General features: G+C 37.5%; 1 protein-coding gene across 1 annotated transcript; it reads left to right on the top strand.

Annotated features, from left to right (window-relative positions):
• Positions 1-27759, top strand: FAM221A (family with sequence similarity 221 member A). Its single transcript, XM_059073887.2, has 7 exons — positions 1-148; positions 2969-3142; positions 6232-6422; positions 8721-8927; positions 13355-13462; positions 16562-16644; positions 26698-27759. Exons 1-7 carry the CDS (start codon positions 84-86, stop codon positions 26764-26766), a joined length of 897 nt encoding a protein of 298 aa, XP_058929870.1. The 5' UTR covers positions 1-83; the 3' UTR covers positions 26767-27759.

The raw sequence follows: 27759 nt of genomic DNA, 5'->3' as shown, positions 1-27759 counted from the left end.
GGTTTGGGCTTCTCAGGGTGTTGCTGAAGTGCGCAGGGCTGGCTGGGGCCTCAGAGACGGCGCCTCCCGGTTCCCCGCCAGCCATGGAGCGGCTGACGTTGCCCGCCGGCGGCGCGGAGGCCGTGGACAAGTACATGGAGTACCGGAGGTGAGGCGGCGGCTCCGCGGGGCCAGGAGGCCCGGGGCAGGCCTGGTCCCTCTCGCTGGAGGAGCTCTGGAGGCGCAGGCAGGGGCCCAGCGCTGGCTCGCTGGGGCTCCCGGAACCCCTTCCCCGGCTGGTGGGGAAGGCTTAACATTGATTGCAGGTTTTCTCTTTCTGTAATTAAATATTGTACTGACACGCAGTTCTATTCTAATAAGTTTCTTCCGAGACAATTTAAAAGGCCTCCCGCTCTGACCTCTTTGAGGAAGGATTATTAACTAGATTTATGCAAAGATCCTTCTTTTATTTTCTTCTAAACTGCCAGTGTAGATTACACATTGAGTACTCGGGGCCTGTAAAAGCAGACATCAAGTTTGCATGTTAACTTAGTAATAGGGTAAGTCGTGAACTTCTAAACGTGCTCCCAATCCCGAGGGGCTGGTTATAAGAGAAAGACACTGGTGTAGTGTTGGTGGTTCTGGAGAAACTCTTTTCTGGAACCTGGAAGTGCAGCCGCTCCTAGGGCTTTAGGGAGTGATTCACTGCCTGGGGCCCTGACAAAGACAGATGCACCTGTAACGATGTGTTTTTTCGGTCTCCCAAGAAAGGTGTTTTGTTTTGTTTTGTTTTGTTTAAATATCTTTATTGGAGTATAATTGCTTTACAATGGTGTGTTAGTTTCTGCTTTATAACAAAGTGAATCAGCTATACATATACATGTGTTCCCATATCTCTTCCCTCTTGCGTCTCCCTCCCTCCCACCCCTGTAGGTGGTCACAAAGCACCGAGCTGATCTCCCTGTGCTATGCGGTTGCTTCCCACTAACTATCTATTTTACGTTTGGTAGTGTATATATGTCCATGCCACTCTCTCACTTTGTCCGAGCTTACCTTTCGCCCTCCCCATAACCTCAAGTCCATGCTCTAGTAGGTCTGTGTCTTTATTCCCATCTTACCCCTAGGTTCTTCATGACTTTTTTTTTCTTAGATTCTATATATATGTGTTAGCTACGGTATTTGTTTTTGACAGCTGGGAAACTGGGTGGGTGGGGATTACTGGAGAGGGACAGGCAGGAGGAAGGGGAGTTGAGGCGTGTGTGTGTGTGTGTGTGTGTGTGTGTGTGTGTGTGTGTAAGGGGGAAGTGAGAGGATAGTATCCTCACCTGGGAAGCTTGAGCGGCCTGAAACCCAAGCCAGAGGAGTTGCTCTGCTTAAAGGTGGTCGCCCCAAATTACTTGGGCAAATGAGTTCCTATCTCACTGCACTTCCCTCTGGCTGTCTGGGTGACATACTTTTGGGTAATGCCTAGAAATGTCTTGGTAATTCTGAGCCAGAAAAAGTGAGGGTGAGAAGCTTGATGGGTCAGGCCTCATTCCTGGTTCGGGTAACACAAGGAGACTTGTGCCCAGAACAGCTTCCACCCAGCCCTCATGTAGGGCAGAGCGGGCTCTTTGAGGCTCCAAGTCTTACATTTCCCTGGGAGCAAGTTGCTGGGTCCTGATGTTGACTGATAACTTAAATATTTAGATATTCAGGTATGTGGAATGTGGGCCTTCAGTTGTACTCTCTTGCCTGGCCCAGAAAATGTTAGGGCCTGGGAGGAAATTATTTTTCAAACATAAACTACCTGGAATAATTCTCTAAAAGTTATGGGCTTGCTGCTCAAAGTGTAGCAGTCATGGCATCAACAGGGAGCATCATCAGGCCTTCTTCAGGCATTTTAATCTGAATCTGCATTTGAACTAGATTTCTTGGGGATTCTGTAAATAAAGTTAGAGCTACACTGGTTTAGAACTTAAAATCAAATGATCTCTTTCTTTAAAGATCTGCATTGATCTTAAGGTCTTTTTAGTACCTGTTGGTATACTTCTTGGTAGCTATAATAAAGTGAAGTGGCCCAAAACTTATCTCAGAATAAAATGCTCTTTGGTTTTATTTTTTTTACTATTGTGTATCTAAACTATTTAAGTAAGGAAGAAGCTTGTAATGGTTTCATAGCCTCTGAGTTGGTTTTATTTATCTACCTCAGCTAAAGGCTTGAAAGTATGGAAAAGGGTATGGATTGCACCAAAAATTATGTAGCATTCTGCAAACAACACTTTTCATGACTTTTAAAGGGGGAATTTTTAAGGAGATATTTCTTCAATTTTAATTGTGCTTCGTTTTCCTCCAGGGAGTCCAATTCTTAATTTCCTGAGAAATTAAGAAATAGTGTTGGCTTAATTTTTCTCATAAAATTTTGAGGTCGGTCTTCTGGAATTAAACAGTGTTGCACCTGATTACTCAATGCATATGTTGGGTTTGAGCTGGTGCAGATCCAAGGGTGTTTGTGGGTCCCATCTTAGTTTAAACTCCTGGCCAGGGTTTGGAGTCAGGTGTGGGCATTAGTCATGTTGTCTTCAGCATCGATGTTTTTTGTACCATTTGTTTTCTGGGGGGAAACTATTTTTTAAGGAGGAAAATATTAGAATTTTTTTAGTATTTTAGGCTCCAGCTTTTAATGTGAAAAATGAGCATGTTTCATTCAGAATCAAAGGAGAAACTGAGATGAATATGTGGTAATTCTCTAGTGGTAAACCTGGATCACTGAAGTCAGATGTTATGAATTCATTGACTTTCTTATTCATAATTCTCTTTTATATGGGAAGCAAAAGCTTTATTACTATTGTGTGTAATTTTGCTATTAACATGAGCCTAAGTAAAAAAAAAAAAACAAAGCCGAAGCAGCGTTTCCTTTGACTATACAAGTATAGTTTAATTTTAGAATTTAGTATTTTTAACCTGGAAAATAAATACACAGGCTTAAGAGAAGTATTTTTTGTTGTAGAATTGTTGGTGAGGATGATGGAGGGAAACTTTTTACTCCTGAAGAATATGAAGAATACAAAAGAAAAGTCTTACCTATGCGTTTACAGAACAGATTATTCGTGAGCTGGCGATCACCAACTGGAATGGATTGTAAACTTGTGGGTCCAGAGACACTGTGTTTTTGTACCCATAGGTAAGATATTTTATTGCTAAGGTTTCTGGTGATTAGGAAGTATAAAACTGTAGCAGAGCATATCTTCCTTCTATAAATACCATTATTGGTGATAATTGGGAAACATTTGAAAACAGGCCTTTTTATACCAATAATATGCCAGAAATTGTTTAAGGTTTTGGGGGGCTATATTTTAAATATTTCTGTTGTTTCCTATTAGAACTCATTATGGAGTCCATCACCTTAAGCATCTTTTCTCTTACCATTGGTAGGAAAGATATTGGTGCTCCTGTGGCTTTGCCAGGGGCTCTTTCAGTTAGGCTGGGGAGCAGAGTCTGCCTCTCCCACCACTGGACAAGGTAGTAGAGGATGGGTCATCAGACTGCAGAGCTGATTTTATTTTTATTTTTTTCTCTGCAGAAAGAGTTTATTTTATTTATTCATTTTCACCTTTCATTATGAACATTTTCAGACACACTCAGTATTGGAGAGTATGGTATAATCGACCCCCACATAGCCATTCTTCAGCTTATATAAGTTATGCAGAGCTGATTTTAGAGTTGCTTGAGTTGAGTTACACTGAACAGGTTACCAATCTACAAATAGAAGCATTTCTCCTCACATTTACTAATCTCCCTTTACACTTTAAGAAGTGTGTTGTATGAATACCTTTCTCTTTTATTTACACACACACACACACACACACACACACACACACACACACACACACACACACACACACGCCTGTGAAGAATTGGTTCCAGGACCCACTGCGGACACCAAAATCTGGGAATGCTCGAGTCCCATAGCTGGGCCCTCCTGTCTGCGGATGTGGATTCAGCCTCCCTCAGATCATAAACATAGTAAGAATACAATATGTGGTTGGTTTAATGCCCAGATGAGGAAGCCATGGATACTGAGGGCCTACTGCATATTTACTGAAAAAAAAAAATCTGCAGTTTAAACCTGTATTGTTCAGGGGTCAACTCTGTGTGTGTGTGTGTACATATATATACCTTTCTTTAAACAAAAATACAAGCACACAGCTTTTTATTACAAGTGGTCCTCTTCTGAGAAAAGCACATGGAGGAAAGGAAATACATGAGGCTCCAACCATAGGTGCCTGTGTGTCACCTATACCTGAGGTTTGCATTTTGCTGTGTTTATCCTGTTATACTTTAAATTTTATGACTGTCACAGGTCTTAGTTGTAAAGCTCAAAAGGACAAAGCTGCTTCAAGGAAGAATCAGAGAAACTATTACGTGGTTTTAGGTAACGACTTCAACTTTCTGTTCCAAAGGAACCATGGGAGAGCTGCACTGTTCTGATAGTTTCTGGGGCTCTTTCCTGAGGTACTCTGTGTAGTTGCTGTTTACAGACTTTCAGTTTGCTGGAGGTTGTTAGGCAGTTGCTAGGATAAGTAATGTTGTGTATAGATTAACTTGAAATTTATTTAGCAACCCCAAATAAAAACACTGTGGAGGAATGGAGGATGAGGGTTATGTTGATATCTTTCAGAAATGAAGAGGACTTTGGTAAATTTATGTCAGTTTTATCATTTATCCTTGTAAAAATTTAGTGCCAGTCTCATATCTATGTATAATTGTTCAGCATGGAATTAACCTTCAAAAGTGACCCGACCCCACTTGGAGGGAAAAGTTCTTTAGTACCAGTCACTCAGTGAGATCTTTGTCTAAATTAATTTTTCCCTATTATGGATGTGAACCATTGGTTATTTAAGGAAAATGAGGAATATATAGAAACGTAGAAAGAAAACTCACCACCACCAGCCAGCTGCTGTTAATATGTTTTACTATGTTCATGTACTTTTTGCTTTACATAGTTCATTTAGTTGTTAATTATATGTATGTATAAATATTGAACCAGTTTTTCATTACAGAATCACGGAAATATTTCCACATGGTTTGTAGTAATTGCAAACAAGATTTTTAATACCTGCTTGATATTCCAGCTAGTCCAATGGTGTTCACTGCATTTTCCCCAGAGCTATGATGGGGCGTACCAGTTGGAAGGGCAGGTTAGGGGAAGGACAGACTCCAATTATGGCTCTTCACCTTGCTTTAACCAATTCTGCTTTTATCTATTTTGTATAGTATTATGGTTCTGTAAAAGATTTTATTTGAAGAAAAGTTTTCACTGGTAAAGAGTTTGAAAACCGTCTTCTAGTAATATACTTATCCATTCCCTTATTATGAGTATGCTTTTTATATATCGCTATTGTAAGTACTGTTGCTAATGCTATCCTTATGCACAAAGCTCTTTATATACATGGAATAGTTTTCTTAGGGTATATTCTTAAGAAATGAACCATCTAGGTTAAAGGATGCATCTTTTTATGTTTCTTGAAACCGTATTAAATGGGATTGGTTCTTTTGTAACACTCTTGACAGCATTGTGAAATATGTACAGTTAAGAAAACTTTGGCTCTCTTTGCTAAGTGAAAAATGGTATCTCATTGTTATTTTAACTTCTATTACCTAGGATAATACTGAGAATAATAAATTTAATATTATTTTACTGAGTATCACTTAATGAGAAGGAAGCCAGTGGCCTGAGAAAATTACATACAGCATTTTAACAAAGAGCTTTGGCTTTGAAAGGTGTTGATAATTTATTTTGAAGTTTAAAGTTAAAAATTAAATTATATTAAAATAAATAGCATTAATATATGTTTATTGAACTTATTTCAATTTTAAGTAGCAAACCTGTGAAAATAAAAGTAAATAATGCACTTTGATAAAAAGAATTTTCATGAAGAAGTTTTTTCATACTCTTGGGTTGTGGTTCTGTATTAAAGAATCTGTAGTGGTATTTTAAGAGAATTATTTGCTATTTCTTTGTATATTGTTGTGAAAATTCTTCTTAAATAATTAGAAATAAAAATCTAGATGGGTGAAGATTTTATCTGACCAAAGCAACTTAGCTGACAAATACTGCATGCAGGGGAGTGTATTTTCAACCTTACTGATAAGAACAATGCAACAAAAATAAAAATGAAAAAGAATCATTTTGCATTTAACAGAACAGCAGTTGTCATTTCTGGCAGTACCTGCATTGTGCTTTTATTTCTTCTTTTTTATTTTTTTTAGGTATAAACAACATAAAACTGACTTTGAAACGATTCCTCAGCAGCGCCCCATCAGTCTGCCTTGTCAAGTGATGGGCTGCCCATGCAGGGCTTACCTCTACGTGCCTCTGAATGGCATGCAGCCCATTCGTTGCAGGTGCAAGCACTTTGCTGATCAGCATAGTGCTGGGCCTGGCTTTTTGTGCAATGCCTGTGAGTTACATTATGATAAACACACAAACAGAATGCTTTTATCTCCTTATTGAATGTTTAATGTGTCTCTGTGCCAGTTTCATTCAGCTACAGGGACATTAAACAACTAGGATGATGGAGAGCTACTCTAAAATTTTATTTTTATGGAAAATCTCAGTTATTTATATGCTTTGCAGTCATCAACCTTAATCTCTAATCTCATGTAATTCAAATTAGTTAAGTAATAGATTTTAAAGAATCACTACACGTGATCTGATTCAAATTTTTGAATCGTGGACATTTTACCAACTGAATTCTATTTACAGAATAATAATCTTTAAAAAGGATTTTATAAGTCTAAAAAATTTGTATAATTTGCTGGCAGATTATTATGTTATTGCCTAAGACATAGGTTGATGGGAAAAGCAAAATGTAACATGTTGCTTTTAACACTGTGTAGGCAATAGCACCCTTATCTCAATACCTATACCCAAATCCCAGCCACCATCCCATATACCCTTTCTCTTCATCATCCTTTTAAAAACCCTTTGAAATAGATAGGATATATTCTTTTAATTCTTTTAAAAATTTTATTTTAGTTTTACTTATTTTACTTATTTATTTTTGGCTGCGTTGGGTCTTCATTGCTGCACACTGGCTTTCTCTAATTTTGGCTAGCCGGGGCTTTTCTTTGTTTCAGTGCGCTGGCTTCTCATTGTGGTGGCTTCTCTTGTTGTGGAGCACGGGCTCTAGGCACTCGGGCTTCAGTAGTTGTGGCACACGGGCTCAGTATTTGTGGTTCACAGGCTCTAGAGTACAGGCTCAGTAGTTGTGTCACATGGGCTTAGTTGCTCTGCGGCATGTGGGATCTTCCGAGACCAAGGCTCGAACCCTTGTCCCCTGCATTAGCAGGCGGATTCTTAACCACGGTGCAACCAAGGAAGCCGTAGGTAGGGCTTTTTCTTTCTTTTCTTTTTTTTTTTTTTTTTTAAGGATTTAAAAAAAAATAGGTACAATATTTTTCTTCAGGAGATAGTTTTTCCAGTTCTTTTTGTAGTATCTTGAATTGAAATCTTATGATGAATTTTTTTTTTTTTTTTTTTTTTTTTTTGCGGTACGTGGGCCTCTCACTGTTGTGGTCTCTCCCATTGCGGAGCACAGGCTCCGGACGCGCATGCTCAGCGGGTATGGCTCACGGGCCCAGCCGATCCGCGGCATGTGGGATCTTCCCGGACCGGGGCACGAACCCATGCCCCCTGCATCGGCAGGCGGACTCTCAACCACTGTGCCACCAGGGAAGCCACGATGAAATATGTTACAAAACATTTTTAATGACAATGGCAGAAATAAATATGTTTCACTGATGAAGTATGGAAGTATTTGAATAAAACTTATTTATTATGTGCCTTGGTTCCCATACACATTTGTCAGAAGTGTGAATGATTTTGTTAATGGTGTATTCTGGACTCCATTTCAATGTGGCTTGTTTTTTTTTTTTTTTTACAAACAGTAATTTTATTGATATAATTCACATACTATATAATTCATCCATTTTGAGGGTACAACCTAATGGTTTTTAATATATTCACAGTTGTGCACCCATCACCACAATAAATTTTAGAATATTTTCATCACCCCAAAAAGAAATTCCATATCAATTAGCAGTCATTCCTTATTTCTTCCTCCCTTCAGCTCTAGATGACCAATAATCTACTTTCTGTCTCTGTGGATCTGCCTGTTCTAGACATTTCATATAAGTGGAATCATAGAGTATGTGGTCTTTTCTGATTAGCATCTCTCACTTAGTATAATGTTTTTATGATTCATCCATGTTGTAACATGCATCAGTACTTCTTTCCTTTTTGTTGTTAAACAGTATTCTGTTGCATCTTTCTATGTCTTTGAGTTGGCCTTCCAATATGGCTTTTATGGGGAACTGACCCACAGAGACGTTTCCACATTATTTCTTCACCACTGGGCTGTCCCCCCGATACCTGCTTTCAACTCAGTATTTGAGGAGAGAGCCTGTATTTCCTGGCTCTCCAATGTTTAGCTCAGTTTCCTTTAGTCCTGACTGGTTTTTCCTTTTTTTTTTTTTTTGCCACACACTCTCTTACCACTTTAGCATCTTTTAAAAGTAAGAGCAGTGGCTGGGAGGGAGTGGGTTCAGGGGCTAGAGGTAAGAGGTACAGGGGCCAGAGCACAGTGTATGAGGGATCCAGATTCAGGTGATTTTGGCCAAGCTAAAAGGTTTATAGGGCATACATAGCTCATTACCTATATTTACAAACGTTTAACTTGGTTTACATCTTGATTCAGGTTCTAAGTGTTCAGGATTCCATAGTTGCTTCACTTGTGCTTGTGGTCAGCCTGCATATGCCCATGACACAGTAGTGGAAACTAAGCAAGAAAGACTGGCTCAGAGAAAACCGGTGGGACGGGATGTTCCTTATGCAGCAATGGGAGGATTAACTGGCTTTAGCTCACTGGCAGAAGACTACATGCGATTAGATGACAGTGGAATTGGTAAGTGATGATATATGAACTGTGAGCTTGTCATATTGTGCTAACACAATATGTGTTATGTGTGCTAACAATAGTGAAGCCTTGTATTTGTTTTGCACTTTAAATTCTTCATGTTATTTTCAAAATATATTCTCTCATTTGATTTTTATTTTTCTAAAAAGATTTTATTGTCACTATCCGATGTATGATTATTACAGGAAAATTAGAAAACATAAAAGATCACTCCTACCCCAATACTCGTACCGAAATCCCAACTCACAACCCCATTGTTTGTAATAGCGGAATAATAATTTGTTTTATTTGATATGATACAGTTTACCTGTTATCCTATTGTATGTAAATTTTGCCATTATAACCATCTCATTTTGGAAACAGACTTTTGTCCATGTGTGTATGTACATGCATGTATGTACATGTTATCACATCTGTAGTAATGTATGATCATATGCATGTATGTCTACATGTATGCACACAAATATATCTGCTTGCATATATAAAAACTTAAAGTAATATACAGAGAAGTTTAATGGGATATATCTCAAACTATTGAAGGTAGCTGGATCCTTCTGAGGAAAATAACTATGGTTCCTATCTACTTTAAATACTTCTATGTGTGTGGATTTTTTCTTCATAAGAAGCATGTATTACTTTTATTTTTTTCATTACAAAAATTACAAAAACATAAATGAATATTTTCTTGTTAAAACAGATTCAAACAAGTCCCCCTTGAACACTTTTCTTAACCCCAGATTCTTTCCTAGAGGGTAATTTGCTATCATCAATTGATTTGTATTTCTCTTTTTAACGTACATTTTTATAGTTTACTTTCTTTTAACTTAGAATAATTTTTGAAGGCCTATTATATCAGGACATACAAATCTACTTATTTTTTTAACTGCTTCATAGTATTCCACACTATAGATATATATCAGTTTTCTGAACCATCTCCTTGTTCATGGCATTTAGATTGTTTCCATTTTATTTTTTTGCCTTTACAAACATCGTGCCCCCCAAATCCTTGAACTTGCTTCCTTGTGTACTATGTGAATTTGACTCTAAGGCAGATGGAGAGAAGTAGAATTGTTGGGTTGAAGAGTGTGCACATGTGAAATTGTAATATGTTCTGTCGAATTGCCTTCCAAAAATGCTGTACTTGTTTATACTTCCTTTAGTGATGTTTTAGCTTACCTATTTCCAAACATTTATGCTGATCATTGATGTCATTAAACTTAGTTTTTTTGCTAGTCTAATGTGTGAAAATGTTATCATTGTTTCAGTTCAGTTGATTTCCCTCATTATTAGTGAGATGAGAGTATTCTTATATTTAGTGGCTGTTTTACTTTCTGTGAATTGTCTGTCTATGTGAATTGTCTGTCTATATACTTTGCTCATTTTTATGTTTTTATATTTTCTCATTGATTTATAAGAAGTCTTCTTATATATTCTATATACTAATCCTTTGTATTTATTTTGCAGATATTTTCTTCCAATATGTCATTTGTCTTTTGGGTTTTTTTACTTCTTCTTGTTGTTGTTTTACAGTTTTTAAATGTAGGAAGCAGGCCTTCCCTACTCTCATTTTATAAATATGTTCTCCTTCATTTTACTTTAATGCTTAATATTTTTGCTTTTATGTTTAGCTTTCTTATGTATCCGGAATTTATTTTTTGTGAAAGTGTGAGGTGTGTATAACTTCAGTTTTTGTCCAAATCAATGGCAAGTTATACAAACACTGTTTTTCACAAATAATTTGAAACGTTACCATATTATATCATACTTTCTATTTTGTGCCATCGGCCTAATTGCATATTTTGTGCCAATATTTCGTATTTTTAATTATTGTTCTTCATAGTGTGCTTTGATAATTGGTATGGTAAATTCTTCCTGTTTGTGTTCATTTTTCAGGATTGCCTTGATATATTTGTGCATTTTCTCTTTTGGTTATTTTATAACTAGCTTGTTAAATTCCATAAATAAATCATTTTTCAGTTTTTATGGATACATGATCATATTAGGCTCATGCAACAGTTACAGAAAACCCAGTTATCAGTAGCAAACAAAAAATGATGGTAATGATGTTGTTGATGATAATTATGACTTTGTACTGCGAGGCTTGTTCCAGCTACTTTATATCTATTACCTCATTTAATCCTCACAACAGCTCTGAGTTAGGTGCTATTATTAATCCTTTTTGCAGACGAGGAAACAGCACAGAGTAGTAAAACATCTTGTTCTGTGTTATTCAGCTAGTAAGTGGTAGGACTGGTTCAACCCAAAAATTGTTCTGGGCTCATTAGTCAGACTCATTATTGTCTATTTCTGTGCGACTACCATATTGTTTTCATTACTACAGCTTTATAATAAATTAATATGTATGACTTCATTTTTTTTTACTTTAGAATTTTCCTGACCTATTCTTCCCTTTTAATTCTTTCTGACCTTTGGCATTGTTTTTTAAAAACATTCTATTATTACAAACCATTCTATTATTTTAGTTGAATATGTAGATTAATATAGGAAGATTTGCTGTTTTAAAATATTGAGTCTCTTCATTTCTTTGTCTTTTTCTGTGTAGCTTAGTGGAATTCTGGAGTTACCTTCATGAAAGTCCTGCACAATTCTTAATTTTATTTCTAGATATTTCATCATTTTTATAACTATCATATATGGATTTTTCCCTTCCTTTATATTTTCTAGCTGATGATTGTTTGCTTATGAAAAAGGAAATGTTGTATGCTGCTTTTGTTACCAGTCATTATTACTTAATTTTAAGATTTTAAATGTACATCTTTAGTTGATTTTGCATATACAGTTGACCCTTGAGCAACAGGGCTTTGAACTGCACGGGTCCATTTACACATGGATTGTTTTACAGTAGCAAACACTATGATACTATACAATCTGTAGTTGGTTGAATCTGTAGATGTGGAACCATGGATACGGAAGGCTGACTGTAAAGTTATATATGAATTTTGACTGCATGAAGGGTTGGCACCCTTAACCCCTGCACAGTTCAAAGGTCAACTGTAATGATAATTTTGCTTCCTCCTTTCCAATATTTATTACTCTTCTTACTCTTTGACTAATCAGAATGACTGGTACTTTCAGAACAATGCTAAATAATAGTGGTAGTAGCTGGCATCTTTGCCTTTTTGTGACTTCTGGTATTTTATCACTTAAGTATCTTTATAATATAAAGAAAAAAAACTTTTCCTTCTGGCCCCTGCTGGAAGGTGGGGTGAAGAAAGATGAGAATGAGGAGAGGAAACATAAGATGTTTTTGTCTTGATTTTAGATATAGGGGAGCCCAGAGCAGAGGGATGTCTGCTCCATTAGCCATGTAGAGTCCTGGACAGAGATCTTTTGCTGGAATTTGTTCCTTTGTGATTCTGAAGGAGCCTGTAGTAATTCCCAGCTCCTGTGGGGTGCTTGGAAGGCAGGTGAGCTGTGAGGCAGTGGGCCTGCCATAGCATCTATCATAGCAAGGGGCAAAGGTGACTTCAGAGCAGAGCTAGATGTGGTTCCCCTGAGCTCTGGGGGATTCGGTAGAAAAAGTGGCAGGCAGCTGAGAGGTCTGTACTTCTAGTGAGAGCTTGTGAGGCTACCAGGCCCTACCAAGCTGAGACACTAAATTGCAACTTATGCCAGCCTTTAGCGTTTGAGATCAGTAGTGTACATGGCAACCAGAGAACGCACAAGGACCTGGCTGGACCTGAGCACCCTTCTCTGATCTTCCCTCAGGTCCCAAGAGGGAGGAGCTGGGGAAGGAAGGGTGCAGGAATCTGAAAGGCTGAGCAATTGTCCCACACTATTCACTTTATAGGAAAGGACTAAGAATTTATTTCCTTCTCTCTACCCGTGGATGGGGACAGGCATGTGGGGTAGGGGTGGTTTATGAAGAAGTAGAGGATTTATTAATTTTTTCTGCAGCTTCCTTCCTTTCGGTCCAAAAGTGAATGTAGCAGTTGGTCTTTGTAGTTTATGGTTTAGGATTGTGATTGTTTCCTCATTTCATTGAAGAAGTTTTCTTTATTTATTCATATTTTGTTTTTAGATGGTTTCCCAGTAAGGAATAGAGGAAATACACTTATTCTATCCTCTTCAACTAGAGGTTTTAAAATTCTGAATGTCTTGCTTTTGATAATGTTTTGTGATTATGTTAAGGTCTTATACTTCTTTGCTGACTTACAATTACATTCGTGCATTTTTTTTCTGTGAGAAAGGTCTCTGAGAAGTGCAGAAGTACTTTTATCCATTTGCCTTAATTTATATGGCAAAAATTTATGTAAACAAAAATTTGCATTGTACAGAAAGGATTTTTCTAATGATTCTGCCTGGGGTTCTAATTTATTTCACATTTGAAATAACTTCTTTGTATCCTAAAAAATAAAGATTTAATTTTCATTCTTCACGTATTTTGTTCTCAGGTGCACCTTCAGTTGAATTTTTAGACTCTCCAGTTACAGCCATGGACCACCCATTTCTAAAAGCATTTCAAGCATCATCTAGCTCTTCTCCAGAAACACTAACAGATGGTAATGAAATTAAATTGAGAAATATTTTTGGATGTAGTAAAGAATATAGATTGATACATTCTCCAGATTACTCTTTTTTTCCAGTATTACCACAATTTGATTATCATTTCACTTTTATATTGGCCAGGCACTGAGAAAAAGCAAGACTCTTCATTTTAATTGGGAAAAATTGTTAAATTTTGGAATTATGAGGATTCTGATAATACAAAAATTTGGAGTTTTAAAATCTGGTACATGTTATTGCTTTGATCTGAATAAGAGAGCCCTCTAGTGGACTAATTGCCTTGATCCTTTAGGCTCTCCCAAACAAGGTGTAATCCCTTGATAATTATAGATTAGCAAGGTTTTACCATTTATAAATTGCACATAAAAATGAATAAAGTTCATTTTTATACATTTTTAAGTATTCTATTTCCTTTATTGAAAACAAGAATAAAAATGAAGGAGGAATTTGTATGATTCATGTGGTATTTAATATTTTAAAATATTCTGAAATGAGAATTTTCTTTGATTTATTTGTGTTTTCATACAACCTTTTCATGTACACTGACTTTTTGTGCAAGGGATTTGCACAATGAAGTAATTATAAAATGTAGATGGAAGTAAGAAATCAAAATAAAAGAGAAGGACACAATTGTGTCATTTTTTTTTTAGTGAGGTATAGTCTATTTACAGTATTATATTCCTTTCAGGTATACACCATAGTGATTCAGAATTTGTATAGATTATACTCTATTTAAAGTAATTATAAAATATTGGCTATATTTCCTATGCTGTACGATATATCCTTGCAGCTTATTTATATTTAGTAGTTTCTATCTCTTAATCCGCTTCCCCTATCTTGCCCCTCCCCAACTTCCCTCTTCCACTGCTGACCACTAGTTCATTCTCTATATATGTGAGTTGTGTCAACTTTCAAAGTTGATGTAACTATTACATTAAGCTGCAGTTTTGACTGAGTTGTAGTGGTAGCCAAGGTACAAAAAGGAAGGTGAGATCAGTTAAATACTTTTCCGTATTAGAAAGGAGGAGCCATGAATTCCTCGGTGCACATGAAAGTTGTACCAATGCTGGATTTTTTAAAAAATAAATTTATTTATTTGTTTTTATTTTTGTCTGTGTTGGGTCTTTGTTGCTGCGCACGGGCTTTCTCTAGTTGTGGAGAGTGGGGGCTACTCTTCATTGCGGTGCACAGGTTTCTCATTGCGGTGCTTTCTCTTGTTAGGAGCACGGGCTCTAGGCACATGGGCTTTAGTAGCTGTGGTACACGGGCTCGAGAGCGCAGGCTCAGTAGTTGTGGTGCACGGGCTTTGTCGCTCCGTGGCATGTGGAATTTTCCGGGGCCAGGGATTGAACCCGTGTCCCCTACATTGGCAGGTGGATTCTTAACCGCTGTGCTACAAGGGAAGCCCCCCAATGCTGGATTTTAAAGATATTTATGTAGTGACCCTCAATGATGCAGTTGCCCAAGGTTCTTAAAAACTTTTTTTCAGCAAATGCAGCCTCTGGTTGGTTAATTCTGATGCTTACCTTTGATAAAAGTGGTAATATCCCATTTGACCAGATAAATGGTAACATACCATTTATTAAAATGTAACTCAGTGAAGGTGATTCTGCAAGAAGCTTAGCTCAGATGGTCCAGCGTGATCCAGGGAAAGACCCAGGGTTTACAGATGAATGGATAGAGAGCATATATTCTAAGCAATTTTTCTTGTTTTTCTCAACAAGATTTGTATTAGGTAGTTGTTGGCAGTGTGGTTATACTCTGTGGTGATCATCTGGAGTTATATGATTTTTGTGTTGTTGGTTGAGGGTGAATTCATATGCTTTATAAACAAGAACAGGTGTTCAGGTTGATATTCTATTTTGGATGTGAAGGGACCCAACCAAGACATTCACCTGAAATGAAGGTGAATTTTTCAATGGAATTAGGTGTTTGGCCTACCTACAAGGAAAACCAGATTTTCCTTCCTGAAGGGATTTTAAATTCCTTTCAGCACATAAACTAGTTCTTGACAAGGTTTTAAAAAGTGAATACCATGGAAATGGTTAAAATTATTTTAGTTTTGAAAAATTTCAAAGCAGGAAGTAGCATCACTTTAGGTTGCCTACACAAACTCTCTTAGTCTGTTCAGGTGGCTATAACAAAATACCATAGACTGGGTTGCTTATAAACAGCAGAAACTTATTTCTCACAGTTCTGGAGGTGGGGAAGTCCCAGATAAAGGTGCCAACATGGTTGCCATCTGGTGACAGCGCTCTTCCTGATTCACAGCCAGTGCCTTCTCCTTGTGTCCTCACATGGTAGAAGGTTTGAGGACTCTCTATGGGGTCTGTTTTATAAGAACACTAATCTCATTCATGAGCGCTCCACCCTCATGATCTAAGTACCTCCCAAAGGCCCCACCTCCTAGGACCATCACATTGGGCATTAGGATTTCAACATATGAATTTTGGGTGGTGGGGAGAGGGGGCAGGAACACAGACATTCAGACCACAGTGTAAACCTTCAGTAGTTACTTCTGCACATTATCTGTTACAGTGTTACATGAATTTCTCGCTATAAAATTTAAAAAGTAGTTGAACAAAGCTAAATGAGCTCTGATGTGAAATAGCTATATGGTGTTATTTAATATGAACCACTTGAATATTTGGAGAATGTTTACCAATGAACAGTACTTTTGTCTTATGATGCCCTGCTTTCTGAAAAAGAGGGAGTAGGATCGATTCATTTAGATCATTTCTGGTTTGAAAAACAAAATAATCACTCAGTAGGAGGAAAGTTTTTTTTTTCTGTTTTTTTATTTCAGAAGAATTTATAATTATATGAATACAGTGGACTCTTGAACAACACAGCTGGGTTAGGGACCCCTACCCCTGTGCAGTTGAAAAATCCTGGTATAAGTTTACAGCTTGGCCTCTGTATCCACAGTTCCTCTGTATCCACAGTTCCTCCACATCTGTAGATTCAACCAAGCCAGGAGCATGCAGTAGTGTAGTAGGTATTTATTGAAAAAAATCTGAGTATAAGTGGATACATAGTACAAACCTGTTTTGTTCAAGGGTCAACTGTACTTAGATTTTTTTTTTCCTTATTAGTAGGTACAAGCACTCAAGTTTCTTCCTTAAGGAAACCTGAAGAGGACGATATGGCTTTCTTTGAAAGACGATACCAAGAAAGGGTAAGTCTGTAGGAAAATCTGCTTACATTAGCATTTACTTGTAACAGAGACACTGTAGAACAACTATATATTGATTGTGGATCATCATTAAAAATAATTTATAACGTCTACTTATAGCTAGTGTTAGGCCTTGAGGCTTATTTAGAACAATTCAGAGAGAAACAGGACTAAGGAATATGATAATTTATGGAGGTCATAAAGATTGACTAAATATACACATAAAATTGTCAATAATAAACATCAACCTGAGCAGATTTGTAAATTATATATATGTTGAATTCTTTTTTTAAAATTAAGTAATTTATTTATTTTTGGCCGTGTTGGGTCTTTGTTGCTGTGCGTGGGCTTTCTCTGGTTGCAGTGAGTGGGGCCTACTCTTCGTTGCGGTGCGCGGGCTTCTCATTGTGGTGGCTTCTCTTGTTGCAGAGCACGGGCTCTAGGCACACGGGCTTCAGTATTTGTGGCACGTGGTCTTAGTAGTTGTGGCTTGTGGGCTCTACAGTGTAGGCTCAGTAGTTGTGGTGCATGGGCTTAGTTGTTCCATGACATGTGGGATCTTCCTGGACCAGGGATCGAACCCATGTCCCCTGCATTGGCAGGCGGATTCTTAACCACTGGGCCACCAGGGAAGTCCCTGTATATTGAACTTTTAATGTATAGTATTTCTTCTTCTTAGTGGCTTCTAGGTATAGGCAGACTCAAGTTAGAATTACCCAATAGCCTTTAAGAAGCAGAACACTAAACATAAACATATTTTAACAATTTTCAGGGCTCAGCAACTACAGTGTTGATGTGTTCCCTGCTTTCAGTAATGATAATTTTCTTCAGTTCACCACCACACCATAAACTCCTTGGGGATAAGTATAGTATTTTTTATTATCTGTATTTTCTCCAGAACTAAGTACAGTGCCTTGTACATAACATGTTTTCAATAAATATTTATGGAAAATTGAAAAGGTAAATACAGGTATAATTGATATTTGCTTTCACACATGTCATCTACTTATATATGTGATGTATTTCATGTCAGTGTTCATATGTGAAAGTTTTGTTTTGTTCTTGTTTATTGCCAGGTGAGGGGATGCTGGCTTGATGAGGCATGGGGGATTGTATCTAGCCATATGGTACATTCCCCAAAGTGCTTTCCTTAGGGTTATTTCATAGTTGCTTTGTGGGCGTTCATTGTCTCTCTGACTAGGTAGTAAGTGCCATAAAAGTAAAGACACTCATCACTTTTTGTTGTATTCTCTACAACTCTTAAACAAGAGCTTGTTGAGTAACTAAAGATGTGGAAAAAGGAGACCATTAAACAAATTCACCATCCAAGAGCAGAGGAAGTAAGTAGGGGACAGAGAGATTAGCATGTCTTTCCTAATGAAGAATTTTAAAGTAAAGGGGGAGAGTCCTTGGTATGACTTAAGGCAGTGATAAATATTGTCTTTGCTATAGCCATTCATCATAAGTGGCTATATATGTCTAAATTTAAATATATTAAGAATTATTTCCTCAGTCACACTAGCCACGTTTCAGGGGCTCAGTAGCCACATGTGGCTAATGGCTACCTTGTTGGGCAGTGCAGAAAGTTCTTTTGGAAAGCCGATCTAAGAGAAACAGGTGGTGGTAGAATTTCAGGGAGGGGATGAAATAGAGTGAGGAAAGAAGAGGCTATGTTTGCAGCATCATCAAGGATAGACTTTTAATCAAATCAATCTGTGTTCTTAGAACACACACATTCACAGCTGAACTTTAGTTTTTCCTCATAGGCTTATGAGGGACAGGGTTCTAGAACTCCTTCCTTCCCTCCTCTAGGAGCTTGGGTAGTGTTGACTGCCTTGAAAAACATGCTGATGGTATTTGCTTGTGGCAAGGTAAAGGGGGTAGTTCTTATCTGTGAATGTTTTAGGGGATATACCTGGCCCATCCAGACTGCTTATTATAAATAGACCTAGAATTTATGGATTTATGGGATGTGGTTTATAACTCTTCAGCCTGTGTGATTTATGGATTTATGAGATACAGCTTATAACCTCTCCAGCCTGTGTGATGAATGGAGTATAAAAACTAAGAAACTCAAACATAAACAACTTCCCCTGAGCTGATGTGTATCATACACGTTGTTAGTACTCATCTTTTACTCCAAAAAACTACGACAAGCACCATTGAGGGAAAAAGGATGATTAGGAAACTAAATCTGATGGGTTCAGGGCCCCTTTAGAAAGCAGTGCTACATCTGAATCTGGTTTTGCTTGTATTCTTTGCTACTCATTGGTATCATTGGGTGTGGGGAAGAATCTATGATTAGTGTGAATTGGTTTTGATAATTGAAGCTTTTGTGGTAACATAGTTTACTAACTACTTTTACATATTATTAAAGAGTTGTTTCTTAGTTTCTGTAATATATCAGGTAAAATTATTTTCTTCCATTGTGGATGGCCTTTGGTCTCTTTTCCTCAGTAAAGGAGAATTTTATTAAGGAAACAATTATTGAAGGTCAGCTAGGTGCAAGACACTGTGTTAATGCCAGGAAATGTAAAAAAAAAAAAAAATTAAGGAGAGGGCAGACAGCAGAAGCAAGAAGAACTACAATCCTGCAGGCTGTAGAACAAAAACCACATTCACAGAAAGAGAGACAAGATGAAAAGGCAGAGGGCTATGTACCAGATGAAGGAACAAGATAAAACCCCAGAAAATCAGCTAAATGAAGCAGACATAGGCAAGCTTCCAGAAAAAGAATTCAGAATAATGATAGTGAAGATGATCCAGGACCTCGGAAAAAGAATGGAGGCAAAGATCGAGAAGATGCAAGAGATGTTTAACAAAGACCTAGAAGAATTAAAGAACAAACAAACAGAGATGAACAATACAATAACTGAAATGAAAACTACACTAGAAGGAATCAATAGCAGAGTAACAGAGGCAGAAGAATGGATAAGTGACCTGGAAGACAGAACGGTGGAACTCACTGCTGGGGAACAGAATAAAGAAAAAAGAATGAAAAGGAATGAAAACATCCTAACAGACCTCTGGGACAACATTAAACACAACAACATTTGCATTATAGGGGTCCCAGAAGGAGAAGAGAGAGAGAAAGGACCAGAGAAAATATTTGAAGAGATTATAGTCGAAAACTTCCCTAAAATGGGAAAGGAGATAGCTACCCAAGTCCAGGAAGCGCAGAGAGTCCCATACAGGATAAACCCAAGGAGAAACACGCTGAGACACATAGTAATCAAATTGGAAAAAATGAAAGACAAAGAAAAATTATTGAAAGCAGCAAGGGAAAAACAACAAATAACATACAAGGGAATTCCCATAAGGTTAACAGCTGATTTCTCAGCAGAAACTCTACAAGTCAGAGGGGAGTAGCATGATATACTGAAAGGGATGAAAGGGAAGAACCTACAACCAAGATTACTCTACCTGGCAAGGATCTCATTCAGATTCGATGGAGAAATCAAAAGCTTTACAGACAAGCAAAAGCTAAGAGAATTTGGCACCACCAAACCAGCTCTACAACAAATGCTAAAGGAACTTCTCTAAGTGGGAGACACAAGAGAAGAAAAGGACCTACAAAAACAAACCCAAAACATTTAAGAAAATGGTCACAGGAACATACATATCGATAATTACCTTAAACGTGAATGGATTAAATGCTCCAACCAAAAGACACGGGCTTGCTGAATGGATACAAAAACAAGACCCATATATATGCTGTCTACAAGAGACCCACTTCAGACCTAGGGACACATACGGACTGAAAGTGAGGGGATGGAAAAAGATATTCCATGCAAACGGAAATCAAAAGAAAGCTGGAGTAGCAATACTCATATCAGATAAAATAGACTTTAAAATAAAGAATGTTGGGCTTCCCTGGTGGCGCAGTGGTTGAGAATCCGCCTGCCGATGCAGGAGACACGGGTTCGTGCCCTGGTCCGGGAAGATCCCACATGCCGCGGAGCAACTAAGCCCGTGAGCCATGGCCGCCAGGCCTGCGCGTCCGGAGCCTGTGCTCCGCAACGGGAGAGGCCACAACAGTGAGAGGCCCGCATACCGCAAAAAAAAAAAAAATAAAATAAAATAAAATAAAATAAAATAAAGAATGTTACAAGAGACAAGGAAGGACACTACATAATGATCAAGGGGTCAATCCAAGAAGAAGATATAACAATTATAAATATGTATGCACCCAACATAGGAGCACCTGCTAACAGCTGTAAAAGAGGAAATCGACAGTAACACAATAATAGTGGGGGTCTTATAACACCTCACTTACACCAATGGACAGATCATCGGAAATGAAAATAAATAAGGAAATAGAAGCTTTAAATAACAATAGACCAGATAGATTTAATTGATATTTATAGGACATTCAATCCAAAAACAGCAGATTAAGCTTTCTTCTCAAGTGCGCAAGTAACATTTTTCAGGATAGATCACATCTTGGGTCACAAATCAAGCCTCAGTAAATTTAAGAAAATTGAAATCATATCAAACATCTTTTCTGACCAAAACGCTATGAGATTAGAAATGAATTACAGGGAAAAAAAACGTTAAAAACACAAACACATGGAGGCTAAACAATACGCTACTAAATAACCAAGAGATCACTGAAGAAATCAAAGAGGAAATCAAAAAATACCTAGAGAAAAATGACAATGAAAACACGATGATCCAAAACCTATGAGATGCAGCAAAAGCAGTCCTACGAGGGAAGTTTATAGCTATATAAGCCTACCTCAAGAAACAAGAAAAATCTCAAATAAACAATCTAACCTTACACCTAAAGGAACTAGAGAAAGAAGAACAAACAAAACCCAAAGTTAGCAGAAGGAAAGAAATCATAATGATCAGAGCAGAAATAAATAGAAGCAAAGAAAACAATAGCAAAGATCAACAAAACTAAAAGCTGGTTCTTTGAGAAGATAAACAAAATTGATAGACCATTAGCCAGACTCACCAAGAAAAAAAGGGAGAAGACTCAAATCAATAGAATTAGAAATGAAAAAGGAGAAGTAAAAACTGACACTGTAGAAATACAAAGGATTATGAGAGACTACTACAAGCAACTATACACCAATAAAATAGACAACCTGGAAGTAATGGATAAATTCTTAGCAAACTACAAACTTCCAAGACTGAACCAGGAAGAAATAGAAAATATGAACAGACCAATCACAAGTAATGAAATTGAAACTATGATTAAAAATCTTCCAACAAACAAAAGTCCAGGACCAGATGGCGTCACAGGTGAATTCTATCAAACATTTAGAGAAGAGCTAACACCCATCCTTCTCAAACTCTTCCAAAAAATTGCAGAGGAAGGAACACTCCAAAACTCATTCTATGAGGCCACCATCACCCTGGTACCAAAACCAGACAAAGATAGTACAAAAAAAGAAAATTACAGACCAATATCACTGATGAATATTGATGCAAAAATCTTCAACAAAATACTAGCAAACAGAATCCAACAACACATTAAAAGGATCATACACCATAATCAAGTGGGTTTTATCCCAGGGAATGCAAAGATTCTTCAATATACGCAAATCAATCAATGTGATACACCATACTGACAAATTGAAGAATAAAAACCATATGATCATCTCAATAGATGCAGAAAAAGCTTTTGACAAAATTCAACACCTATTTATGATAAAAACTCTCCAGAAAGTGGGCATAGAGGGAACCTACCTCAACATAATAAAGGCCATATACGACAGACCCACAGCAAACATCATTCTCAATGGTGAAAAGCTGAAAACATTTTCTCTAAGATCAGGAACAAGACAAGGATGTCCACTCTTACCACTGTTATTCAACAAAATTTTGGAAGTCCTAGCCACAGCAATCAGAGAAGAAAAAGAAATAAAAGGAATACAAATTGGAAAAGAAGAAGTAAAACTGTCACTGTTTGCAGATGATGTGATACTCTACATAGGGAATCCTGAAGATGCCACCAGAAAACTACTAGAGCTAATCAATGAATTTGGTAAAGTAGCAGGATACAAAATTAATGCACAGAAATCTCTTGCATTTCAATACACTAATGATGAAAAATCTGAAAGAGAAATTAAGAAAACACTCCCATTTACCATTGCAACAAAAAGAATAAAATGCCTAGGAATAAACCTACCTAAGGAGACAAAAGACTTGTATGCAGAAAACTATAAGACACTGTTGAAAGAAATAAAAGATGATACCAAGAGATGGAGAGATATGCCATGTTCTTGGACTGGAAGAATCAATATTGTGAAAATGACTCTACTACCCAAAGCAATCTACAGATTCAATGCAATCCTTATCAAATTACCCATGGCATTTTTTACAGAACTAGAACAAAAAATCTTAAAATTTGTATGGAGACACAAATGACCTCGAATAGCCAAAGCAGTCTTGAGGGAAAAAAATGGAGCTGGAGGAATCAGACTCCCTGTCTTCAGACTATACTATAAAGCTACAGTAATCAAGACAATATGGTACTGGCACAAAAACAGAAACATAGATCAATGGAACAAGATAGAAAGTCCAGAGATAAACCCACGCACCTATGGTCAACTAATCTATGACAAAGGAGGAAAGGATATACAATTGAGAAAAGACAGTCTCTTCAATAAGTGGTGCTGGGAAAACTGGATAGCTACATGTGAAAGAATGAAATTAGAACACTCCCTAACACCATACACAAAAATAAACTCAAAATGGATTAGAGACCTAAATGTAAGACCAGACACTATAAAACTCTTAGAGGAAAACTTAGGAAGAACACTCTTTGACATAAATCACAGCAAGATCTTTTTTGATCCACCTCCTAGAGTAATAGAAATAAAAACAAAAATAAACAAATGGGACATAATGAAACTTAAAAGCTTTTGCACAGCAAAGGAAGCATAAACAAGATGAAAAGACAACCCTCAGAATGGGAGAAAATATTTGCAAACAAATCAATGGACAAAGGATTAATCTCCAAAATATATAAACAGCTTATGCAGCTCAATATTAAAAAAACAAACAACCCAATCCAAAAATGGGCCAAAGACCTAAATAGACATTTCTCCAGAGAAGACATACAGATGGCCAAGAAGCACATAAAAAGCTGCTCAACATCACTAATTATTAGAGAAATGTAAATCAAAACTACAGTGGGGTATCACCTCACACCAGTTAGAATGGGCATCATCAGAAAATCTACAAACAACAAATGCTTGCGAGGGTGTGGAGAAAAGGGAACCGTCTTGCACTGTTGGTGGGAATGTAAATCGATACAGCCACTATGGAGAACAGTATGGAGGTTCCTTAAAAAACTAAAAATAGAATTACCATATGATCCAGGAATCCCCCTACTGGGCATATACCCAGAGAAAACCATAATTCAAAAAGACAAATGCACCCCAATGTTCATTGCATCACTATTTACAGTAGCCAGGTCATGGAAGAAACCTAAATGCCCATTGACAGACGAATGGATACAGAAGATGTGGTACATATATACAATGGAATATTACTCAGCTATAAAAATGAACAAAATTGGGTCATTTGTTGAGACGTGGATGGATCTAGAGACTGTCACACACAGTGAAGTAAGTCAGAAAGAGAAAAACAAATATAGTATATTAACTCATATATATGGAACCTAGAAAAATGGTACAGATGAACCGGTTTGCAGGGCAGAAATTGAGACATAGATGTAGAGAACAAATGTATGGTCACCAAGCGGGGAAAGCTGCGGGGGTGTGGGGGTGGTGGTGTGATGAATTGGGCAATTGTGATTGACATGTATACACTGATGTATATAAAATTGATGACTAATAAGGACCTGCTGCATAAGAAAATTTTTAAAAATTAGGGAGGAGAAAGAGGAGGTGTTTTTGCTCTTTGGATACTGTATTAGGTGGATGTATTTGCTAAGTACTATTTGAAATGAGTAAACGCTGCTTTGGCTTTTGTTGTTTGTTTAGCACATTAGATCTTTTTTGATGTTACTGCAAATGTAACACTTGGCCCTAAATGAGAGGGGTAAGGGGACTAGCATTTGAGTGCTTATTAAGTACCTAGATTTATATATATATATAATCTTATTTAAACCTTTAGAACGACCCTATTACATAGTGCCTATTACTATGACCTTTTTTTACAAAGGACAAAACTGTTGGTTAGTAGTTTGCTTCAGATGCTTAATCAACAGTAGAGGTAGGATTCAGGTATTCTTCTGACTCCAAGGCCCATCATCTTTGCCTCAGAACAGTGTTCTTTGGGGGTCCTTCAGATGGCCTGTTGACTTTTACAGTGTACAAGAGTGATATGAGTGTATGATTTTTATTTATTTATTTTTTTGGCCATGCCGCGCAGCATGCAGTATCTTAGTTCCCTGACCAGGGATCGAACTCATGCACCCTGCAGTGGAAGTGTGGAATCTTAACCACTGGACTGCAAGGGAAGTCCCGAGTGTATGATTTTTGAATGAGGTTCCCAGCCAACTCAAAGAGGAGAGAGAGAGAGGGAGAAAATGGGAAGAGACAGAGGTGAGATTCATTCAATTTTATTTTTAAGAGGTTACTTGCAGTTTGGTGAGATTGGGTAGACTGGGTTTGCCAGGTCTCTTCTGGTTTCTTGGTATTATTCCCGTCATATTAGGAAGTAAGAGGCCTTGCCTCCACCCACCATGCCCCATATTTTCTTGCAGGGGTAAGGCAGTGGTGCTGCCTTGGAATTGGTGTTTGTGAGTGTGAGTGGCAGTAAAAGGAAGGTGGGTTTTGTGTTCTATGGAGTCTTTTTTTTTTTCCCCCCAAGGAAAGGGTTTATATATATGTTCCTAAAAGATCAGAAGGCTGCTGATTAGGGTATGCAAGCTTCTTTGTTTCAGTTACAGTGGAGAAGAACAACCTTAGGAAGGTAACTGTTGAGATGTAGAAATCAGAATTATAGGTAACTGTCCTTTAAGCAGTATGTGTTCCAGACATAATCCAACTGGATTAGGTGTATCCTGTAACGCTGTAGGGAATGTGCATAGGCTGGATGTAAGGTTAGGCATTTAAGCTTTTCTTTTTTTTTAACTTTAGTGGCTATTAAAATTAATGTAATCATTTCTCCAAAGCAATATTCATTATATGTTATTTTTGTTAAAATGCTTTTGTAAATTTGAAATCAAACAGTACTTGATAACTTTAAAAAAATTATTATTTTTGGCTGTGTTGGGTCTTCGTTGCTGCATGCAGGCTTTCTGTAGTTGTGGCGGCTTCTTGTGTTGCGGAGCACGGGCTCTAGGCATGCGGGCTTCAGTAATTGCAGTATGCGGGCTCAGTAGTTGTGGCTCGCAGGCTCTAGAGTGCAGGCTTAGTAGTTGTGGCACACGGGCTTAGTTGTTTCACATCATGTGGGATCTTCCTGGACCAGGGCTCGAACCCATGTCCCTGCATTGGCAGGCAGATTCTTAACCACTGTGCCACCAGGGAAGTCCCTGATTACTTTTTTAATTAAAAAATCTTGTCATTCTTTGACCGTGTTTGAGATACACACACACACACACACACACACACACACACACTCACTCACTCACTCACACACACACACTGAGATAGAGACAGAGCCCTTGACAGGACCCCTCTCTGCAGGGTTCTCGCTTTTGTGCTCATTCTGTGAGTCCTCTGTTCAGTCAACACTCCTCAAATCTCTCCCGTGTGCTGGGCTGTGTGTGTGAAGGGGTGTGTGTGTGTGTAAGTGAGACTCTCTGCCTCTTCCCCCTCCCTCTGACCCATTCTCTCTGTCTCCAAGGTGTTATTGAAGTATGCCTTGGCTCTGAGAGAGGAGAGGAAACAGAGGAGGGAGAGGAGCTGGGAGCTTGCGTACCCCAACAAACCATATTTTAAAAATGCAGTTAGGTCCCTTCAACAATCAGATTGTGGCTTTAGTATTTAGCAGCTTAATAACCGCTAAGTAACTGTGTAAAATGGCTGTGCTAAATAAGACATGAACCCAAATGAGGTATGTGCAACCTTTTTTCTTCTTTAGGATGTTTTACAAATTATTATATCAACAAATATTTTAACTTTTCAGATAAAAATGGAAAAGTCTGCTAAGCCGAAAGGAAAAGCACCATTGCCATCAACTACAAAACCTTCATGAAGACTACTGGGGAAATTAAAACCAGCATCCAAATATGTCTTTTGTGTGTTAATTATTTAAGTATAATAATACAATTTATTTTTCCTCAAATTATTTACTTCTTTTTCTGTGTAAAAATATCTTTTTGAATGTTTCCTTAATTTATTTAAGTGAAAATACCTTACATTACTTTTGTCAAAATTCATGATTACTTTATATAAACTTTTTATCTCTTCTAACAAATGAGGTTATTTTTATATTAGCCAAAAGCTTAAAGTACAGTAAATATTTTTAGTTTATAATAATTTAACTTTTTCAGGCTGTTTTAAAAATTAAAGATGATATTGAGGGTTTTGAACAAATATTTCATTCAAAATAGTTAAATGAAAATCCTTAATTTTTTAATTTTTCAAACTGTAATGTTGATTTGTTTTAAAATAAAAAAGTATATTTTAAAATTGTATAATCATTTTCTAGTGGTATCTAATGATTTTTAAGTTGTTTTGTTAACTATGCATTGTTTATAACTGTATTGATGCCTCCCGTGTGCCACTTCAAATTCTCCTGGTGCACCTCTAACTCCAGTACTGCTGTGAAACACTTCCAAGCAGGCTTCTGACAGCTTCACGTGGAAGCCATTTGATGGCACTTTGTCTTGCTGTCTTCTCTAAAGATCCTCTGACACTGTGGCTTGGGATGACCACTGGAACCCCTCTGCATCATACATGTATGAAATACACGGGTGGGTTAATAATGACCTTGGGACTAAACTTGACTAATGGGAGGTGGAAGCCAATAGACAGATAAATAGTTCCCCTAACTTCTGCTGGGAAGACAGTTCTGAGATGCCTTTCATAAGCTTTCTCAGAAAATAGGATTGAACACTAGTCACCCATAGCAATGGTCAACCCCATAATACATCCTTATGTTAGATTTCTCTTTTCCCTTTTTCCACTCCCTGACTCCTCCCTCTGGTTCCCTCAGATCACTTCCCAAATATACTTACCTGTATTT

This window comes from Kogia breviceps, chromosome 9, assembly GCF_026419965.1.
Source record: "Kogia breviceps isolate mKogBre1 chromosome 9, mKogBre1 haplotype 1, whole genome shotgun sequence".
Classification (NCBI taxonomy): Eukaryota; Metazoa; Chordata; class Mammalia; order Artiodactyla; family Physeteridae; genus Kogia; species Kogia breviceps.
The sequence above is the reverse complement of the archived record's forward strand: the minus strand, read 5'-3'. Positions and strand labels throughout refer to the sequence as shown.

What these genes read in the sequence shown, in the direction of transcription:
- FAM221A (XM_059073887.2), top strand. Translation starts at nt 84, where the DNA reads ATGGAGCGGCTGACGTTGCCCGCCGGCGGCGCGGAGGCCGTGGACAAG. An exon ending in AAGTACATGGAGTACCGGAG is followed by an intron (nt 149 to 2,968) that starts GTGAGGCGGCGG and finishes TTTTTGTTGTAG; the next exon opens with AATTGTTGGTGAGGATGATG. An exon ending in CTGTGTTTTTGTACCCATAG is followed by an intron (nt 3,143 to 6,231) that starts GTAAGATATTTT and finishes TATTTTTTTTAG; the next exon opens with GTATAAACAACATAAAACTG.